Genomic DNA, 8,444 nt, shown 5'->3' with positions numbered 1-8,444 from the left:
ACATTCATTTATCTTAAGATAGAGTGAGTAATGGAAAACAAATTGAGTGATAGAGGATGTCGTATCTATCACCCATGGGATAGAAGGAGTTTATGATATATAATTTTAATGACATAACTGTCAAGAATGGTTTGGCCTAATACAGGAACCTCTGATGATGTCTTTCCCAAACTATTGGATTATAGTAGGAAGTAATAGCCCTAATAATTCCTTCTAGAGCAATTTCTAATTGAAATTCTGGAGTGAAGAACTTTTAGTTATGGTATTTTCTACCTAAGATATAAATTTTCTTTTCTTACACAGCAATCAATCTCAGTGCTGGAGTTACTTAAGCCCAAATTCAAAAATGTGCTTACAATAGAGCAGTGATGGCGAACCTTTTAGAGACCGAGTGCCCAAACTGCAACCCAAAACCCACTTATGTATCGTCGGGTGCCAGGTGGGCATAGCCCATTGGGTGGGTGTGGCCCATTGGGTGGGCGTGGCTGCAGTGGTAACGGCAGACTGGATAGGACTAAAAAGTTCAATCAATCAATTCCAACTTTGCGAGATCTTTTTTTTCCTGCGAGAAGTTGAAATTGATTGATTGAACCTTTTTTTTTTTTTGCACACGGTGGTGGAGGCCTAAAGCGAAAAGGTTTTATAAAACCCAGCTGAAGGCCTAGGACTGGGGCGACGGCACGTGTGCCCACAGAGAGGGCTCTGCGTGCCATACATTCGCCACCACAGAAATAGAGGCTCAAAGATACATTTGGTTATTGTGTTTACTTGTGATTGTTTTTTATGATTGAAAAAATAAATAAAATTTCTTAAAAAAAAAAAAAGATACATTGATATAACACTTATTAATTGAAAATTACGTTTGTCCTTATTTATGAAGAAGAAATCTATAACAAGGACACTCGTATTGTCAAAATGGACCATACCATTGAAGACGTAGTGGTCAAAATCATGACATAAGTAATAAATACAAAACCATATTATAAAGAAAAAAGTTGGTGGGTTTTTACCATTTCCATCAGCAGAAATATGTCGTTAACTTAGGTTTTAATCTATTGCTAAATGAGACCATTGTTAAGTGAGTTTTGCCCCACTTTATGAGCTTTCTTGCCACAGTTGTTAAGTGAATCACTGCAGTTATTAAGTTAGTAACATGGTTGTTAAATGAATCTGGCTTCCCCATTGACTTTGCTTGTCAGAAGGTTGCAAAAGATGATCGATGACCCCAGGACACTGCAACCATCATAAATATGAGTCAGTTGCCAAATGTCTGGATTTTTATCACGTGACTATGAGGTTGCTGTAACAGTTATAAGTATGAATAACAGTCATAAGTCACTTTTTAAAGTGCTGTTGTAACTTTGAACAGTCACTAAATGAACTGTTGTAAGTGGAGGATTACCAGTATTTCATTATAAAAAACTGAAATACAGAGTGTCAACAGCAAACTTGTTTTAAATCATGATACAAAATCAAAGCCAAAATTGTAGTCTGGACTACTATATAATTATTTTTTTAAAAAAAGTTGATTAACTACTGAGAAATCACTGAAGTTATAAATAGGCATTGTTTTGTTTCATATCACTTTTGTGTCACTGTGTAAGGAATTTTAATTTATTTTATGACATATCCTTTTTTAACAGATGTATTATTGCAATACAAATGCCTTCCTCCTCATTACTGCGAAGTTATTTTTTCCATTTGTTATTTGAAATAGTTGTCCTGGATAGAATTTTATTTCCAGAGATTATATAGGATATTAAGTCATAATGAAAAAAACCAGCCTCTACGTAAAACATTAAAAGTGATTTTTTTTCTATTGTATTCAGATTTCACAATTGGAAAGAAGAATAATGGGCTTTGAAAAAGAATCCAAGAAGCTGAAGGAAATTAATAAAGGGTTAGTTAAGGATAAAAGTGACCTGAAACTATTGCTTAAAAAGCATACAGACGTTGCAGAAGACAGAGAAAAAGAGCTGAAGATACTTGTGGAAAAGATCACAGAAGGAAAGAAGGACAAAGCTAAGCTCCAGTTAATAATAGATGGATTGGAAAAAGAGATCACGTCTCTGAAGAGGCAAGTGGCAGAAGGAAATTTATTGAAAAATGAAAACGTGGATTTGCTGATTCAAGTGAAACAACTGCAAAGCTTACTGAGCAAAACAAAAATGGTTGACTCCAAAACCACAGTGGAAGCAGCTTGTGGACAGTGTAGTTGTAAGAATACAGGTGCCAGTGTTAAACTGAAAACAGGAAAGAAAAAGAACTTGGTGGAACATCAATCTCTTTGCAATCAGTCCATCAAGGATATGAGTGGTGCACTTGAGAACTTCAGTAAGGACGGCTGGGAAGATATGAGTGAAAGCAGGTACAGCTCTCATTAACTTAGCTCGGTAGAAGGGACACTGTGCATATGCAAAACACTAGCAAATAGAAACTGAATTTCAACTACTGTCGATTTGATATGCAGAAAAAATACTGTCAGAGTCTTTGAAATATCTTGGGAGGTCTTGTTCTGAGTTTATTGACTGAAATTTGCATGCAAAATTAGCCACAACTGCACGAGTATTTGAATAGGTGCCAGGAAACCCAAAAGAAGGCAATGCTTGATTTCTTCTAGTGATGCTATTTTCATGTAGCCATGAGGCTTGAAATTGACAGTTTGGCAGGTTGATTTAATTTGCTGGCCCTTTGCATATTCACTTCTGACAGCTAAGGATTCCCAAGCAAACCCATGAAGTCAGTTTAGTTATCTTGTGACATGCCGACCCAGGAGGAGAAACACTTTTCCCCTTAATTTGGTTAGATAAATTTTGAATGACCCATTTCAACTTGCTACCAGATGTCTACAAGCTGTTTTGTGTCCTTTAAATTAAGGACCTTCCACACTAATTATTTCATGTATGTTTCATGCACAGTCATTGTACTAAGTGTAATTGAATGATTGTTGAAAATTAGTTCTGTAACCATAAGTAGAACTGCATAGGTTCCTTAGATCCCACAACATAACAAAAGTTATTTCTAAGACTGAAATCATGTGTTTTATAGTGATTTCATAAACTATGAACGCAAAGTTTCTTACCTTTTGCTTTATTCTACTTTATATACATAATTCAGAGACAATCAGAAATATTGTTCAGGCAGGCCTTGTGCTGAACTTTTTAATTGTTGGATTGATATTCTGCCTTTTTTTCAAGGGTCAAAGTATGTATGTATGTATGAATACAGATTTATGGATTTAAAAAAACAACTCTGCCAAAGTCAGATAACTTTCAACAGTTTACAGGCTCATCTAGTACATTAAAATAACTGAAATAATAGCTTTTCTTTGCAAAAACTCTAGCAGATAGATTTTCCTAAAAATGACTGATTTTTCCAAAATCCCCCAGTGAGCTTCTACAGTTGATGGTGGACTTTCATCTGGGTTTCCCTGGTAGTAGTCCAGCATCCTAAACGGTATAGTATATCATTGACACTGTCCACTGTGTTATTTGCTAATTAATACTATTAATTAATAATCTCTAGAATATTTGATATGGTTTAGCTTTTACATAAGATAGAAAGAAATCTTACTAATTCTCATTTGTAGAACTTTAAATGTTGTATATTACTCAAATTCAGCAATTTAAATTTATGAAAAATTGATTTGTACAATATTTGTTTTAAACAAATGATCTGGTTCATAGTTATCTTAGTGTGCACAATCATGAATAAACCATAATTGGTTTCAAATGGGTTTCCCCATAAGCTCCAGCTTATAGAAGAGTAGATATAAAAAATTCTGAATAATATAAGATCAGACACAATTGTTTGAAGATATTTTAGGTATGAATTACTAGCTCCACAACCATAAATTCTTTCTTTGCTATTGCAACTTATTTGTGGTTAGAGAAAACAGAAGTATGAAAATAATCCAAGTTAATGAAAGTAAGACTTAATCACTGACTTTACAATTGGAGCCTAAGTTCTTATTCTGTCAGCTTAATTAAGCTTTGAGTCCCCCATTAAAGCCAGTGGTAACTTGTGATTTAGGATTATTCAACGCTGAAGACTTTTTAAAATAACTATCACATCTGCTAAATATTAACACAATTGAGCAAGAGGTTCTTCATACCTCAAATTTCCTCATGGGAAATGCATATGGGATATGTCATACATCAAACAGATACTCTTTTATATAAAACGTTATCATAATAACTTAATAATATATTGCTTTCATGTACATTAATACTGCTCACCAAGAAAAGAACTAATAAAATGCAAATAGGAAGGGTACTATGTTGGTATTTATGTATGACTTTGAAATTTAGAAAATTTGAACGTATGTCTATAGTTATTTTTCACGATAAATAATATAATAGCAATAGCACTTAGACATATATACCGCTTTACAGCCCTCTCTAAGCAATTTACAGAGTCAGCCTTTTCCCCCCAACAATCTGGGTCCTCATTTTATCTACCTCCGAAGGATGAAAGGCTGAGTCAACTTTGAGTCGGTCAGAATCGAACTGCCAAACTGCTGACAGTTGGCAGTCAGCCGAATTAGCCTGCAATACTGCATTCTAACCACTGCGCCCCCACAGCTCTTTATATAATAAAACATAATATAATAAAAATTAATACAAACATAAAAAAATGATGAAAGAAAAAGATCCAGTGGTCCATTAAGTCTGCCTTTTGAGTTTTTTGTTTGTTTCCTTTTTAATTAATTATTTTTAATTATTATTTTTAATTTTAATTTAATTTTTGTTGGACGACAGACATGTGTTTATATCCCAAGCATGTTTAAAGTCAGTTACTGATGATTCACCCACTATCTCTGTTTGAAAGTTGCTTCTAAACTTCTACTACTGTTTCTGTGAAGTAATGCTTTCTAATGTTACTTTTGAGCTTCCCTCCTGTCAGTTGGAAATTATGCCCGTGTTCTTGATTTTTGCTTCATATTGAAAATACTGCCTTCTAGAACTTTATTCACAGCCTTAATCTATTTAAAGATTTCAGTCATGTCCTCTCTTTCCCTTCTGTCTTCCAGCCTGTACATATTCAGAAATATTTTGTCCCTCAAACCTTGCACCATTTTGTTCCCTATCTCTGGACTTGTTCAATCTTATCGATATGTTTTTTTTTAAAGTGACGTCTCTGTTTAGTCATTTAGCAATATCTGCTATAAGCACCCCTAAATCCTTTTCTTCTGTTGTTCTGTCTAACACTGTATCCCCAATACCGTACTCTGCCAGAGGATTCTTTTTCCCCAAGTGCATGATCTTACGTTTAGAAATATTGAGCTGTAGTTTCCATATTTTTGACCTATTTCCAACAATGTCAAATCATTTTTCTTTTATGAATATCCCCAGGAACATCATCTCTATGACCTTTGTATTATCAGCAAAAAGACAAATCTTACCTAGCAATCTCTCTGTTATATTACTTACAAACACATTCAACAGAATAGGACCTAGAACTGAGCCTTACAGTACATTGCTTGTGACAGGTCTCTGTTCAGACAGTGCCCCATTAACAGTCACATGCGCTTTTAAATGTTTTTTAATCCCTTTTTTCAGGAGTGGTTCCACTAACTTCACTACTACCAGTCTTAAGCTTAATGGCTTATGGTTTCCAACTTCTTCCCTAGCCCCCTTCTTGTGGATGGATGTAATATTAGCTGTTCGTCAGTCCTTGGGAACTTCACCTGTTAGAAGAGATTGGTTAAACAGAACAATTAATGGTCCAGCGAGCACACCTAGAATTTCTCTCAGGACTTTGGTGTGAATATGATCTGGACCTTTTGCTTTATTAAGCTTTAAGTGGGATAACTCATCTGCCATCCCCACCTCTAAAACCCCTGGAAAAGAAACTGCACTACAAGGGTACTATGATCCACCCTACCTGTTTTTGTTACCGGCATCTACTTCCGAGTAGACTGAACAGTCTTCTATTAAGATTTGCTTTAGCCAGATCTCCCTTAACATAAAAGTTTTAGTTTACATTTTTAATAGTTTTAGCCAGTTCCTCCTCTTTCTGTGCTTTAGCAGCACTAATGACTTGTTTGGCTTTCTCTATAGGTTCTTATACACCTGCCTATCAGCTACATTTCTGCTATTCTTATATCTGTTATACGCTGATTGTTTTCTCCTTTACTATCCTAGTAAATCCTAGCTTTTACTAATGGGCCTCACATGAAGACTAGTTGCCTCCAAGATGGCAGCTTTTATCAGCGTCCACCGAGCACTGACTCCTGTCACCCTTCAGGTTTATATTTTAGATAATCCCCCATTTTGGTAAAAATTTGTCTGGTTAAAGCCTAAACTTCAAGTTTAGTGTATGTTATATCGGCTTTAGTTTTAATGACAAACCAAAGGCATTGGTGATCACTGAAAACCAAGTTTTCCCCCATCAACTTCTAATATCCCATCCCCATTGGTCAAAACTAAATTTAGAATATAGTCCCCTCTTGTTGGGCATTTTACTAGCTGTTTTAGAGCCTCTAACACAGGACTGTTAATGCCTCTAACACAGGGGTGTCAAACTGCAGCCCGTGCCTACCCCAGCTCCGGCAATATAAAAAAAGTCACGATACGTCGCAACACATCACATGACACGGCGAGATTGACACCCATGCTCTAACATATCCTTGCTCCTGCTTGTAAATGCATTTGAAAGTTTTGTCATCTCTTGGTGTAGCAGATTGATGGTGTATTACCACTTACTTTTGAGATTATGGTCATGAGATGTTAGCTTGGGGCATGTTCTTTAAAGCTGGATATTCAATTTTATCCTCTGTACCTTGAAGAGAGATGTCATCCATAATGCCAAAATTTTATGAAATAGGTTAATTGTAATTGATAATATCTGCTGCTAATTTTCCTTTGGGATAAAGTGCTTCTAATTAGAAGCTTATTGTCAAGGGTATGCTGTAGACTATAGTCTATATGTCACTACCAGCTTGACTGACACAGCAATTATCATTAATGATCAGGGGCCTGATGCTCGTTTCAGGAAGCATAGTTTTTCAGCAGTCATTACTATAATCAATCCACCCAATCTAAACGTATCCTTCAGCTTTCTGTAGTTGAAGAAAAAGGAAAAATAAGAATTATTCTAAACCAGTGGTTCTCAACCTTTTTAATGCCGCGACCCCCAACCGGTCATAAGTCGAGGACTAAACCGGTCGTAAGTCGAGGACTAAACCGGTCGTAAGTCGAGGACTAAACCGGTCGTAAGTCGAGGACTAAACTGGTCGTAAGTCAAGGACTACCCAACTGGTCATAAGTCGAGGACTTTCCCTGCCCGGGAGCGCCGCGCATGCGTGGTTCCGCCCCCTGCACCAGCCGAGGCGTAGCTGTCAAGCGGCAGAGACGGAGCAGGCCGACCACCAGCTGGCCCAGCTCAAGGGAGGTAAGGCACCCGCCGGAAAAGGGGAAAAAATGGCGGACATCCTTGTTTGGTGATCCCGTGAAATGGTCGGTCGACCCCAAATGGGGTCGCGACCCATAGGTTGAGAACCGCTGTTCTAAATCTTCACTTCCTCCAAAATGAATTGTTTGCAGCCAGATTTCCCTATTGTGAAATTTCTTCTTTAGAGCCATCAGTGATATAGGTTTAAATGTTTATTGCTACCCGTGCTGAATTTTTTCATTGCCAAACTTGAATTGGTCCTAACAATGGATATTGTTCTGCGCAACATATATCCTGCAGGCATGGTCCATCTGAGTTTTTTTTTTAAAAGAAGCCAATAAATTCACTGTTGCTGTCCCCAAATTTTGCACTTATAAGCCTCCAATGCTCCTAGGCCTCATTGCCACCTCCAGTTCCAATGTTGTGGCTGCCTCACTAGCTGAACAGCTGATCAGTGAATCAAGTACTCCTGTATGGCCTGCAATATTTTTAATTTATTGGTGTCATCTCCTTCTCTACAAATCATAAAGCCTGTTATAGTACATATTAGGGAAGACTAACGTTCCATGGGAGAACCAGTTTGGTATGGCGGTTAAGGCATCAGGCTAGAAACTGGGAGATTAGTAAGTTCTAGTCCTGCCTTAGGCACAAAATCAGCTGAGTGGCCTTGGGCCAGTCACTCGCTCTCAGCCCTAGGAAGCAGTCAATGGCAAACCACTTCTGAAATCTTGCCAAGATAACAGCAGGTATTTGTCCACCCAGTAGACAGGAGTCAAGATACCTCTCAATTCCCCTCCATTCCCCTCAAAAAAACAACAACAAACAAACAAACTTCTGTGGTCTCTTTCTGATGGGGAGATTAGAGTTTAGAGGTTCTCTTTTCTTGAGCTCATTTCTTTCCTGCTTTCAAAATTCCAAGCATCCCCAGAATCTGAAGTGTTTTGCTTCTTATTACTCTGGCATTCCTCATAGAGAATTATAGTAGAAGGCTTGAACTAACATTAAGCTGTATTTGCTCCTTCCCTCCCTCATGTCTCCCACCAACCCCA

At 37.2% G+C, this 8,444-nt stretch overlaps 1 protein-coding gene across 1 annotated transcript in view; it reads left to right on the top strand.

The window, feature by feature from the left end:
• Positions 1-8,444, top strand: part of CNTLN (centlein) — a gene marked incomplete at its 5' end in the record, with an annotated part of 158,722 nt that overhangs the window by 86,531 nt on the left and 63,747 nt on the right. The window contains one exon of the mRNA XM_015822430.1: positions 1,830-2,368. Within this exon, the coding sequence (XP_015677916.1) occupies positions 1,830-2,368 (539 nt within the window). The remainder of the gene's footprint in view (positions 1-1,829; positions 2,369-8,444) is intronic.

This window comes from Protobothrops mucrosquamatus, unplaced genomic scaffold, assembly GCF_001527695.2.
Source record: "Protobothrops mucrosquamatus isolate PMUCROS unplaced genomic scaffold, P.Mucros_1.0 scaffold1565, whole genome shotgun sequence".
In the NCBI taxonomy this organism is placed as follows: Eukaryota; Metazoa; Chordata; class Lepidosauria; order Squamata; family Viperidae; genus Protobothrops; species Protobothrops mucrosquamatus.
This window is presented reverse-complemented; position numbering and strand designations above follow the sequence as displayed.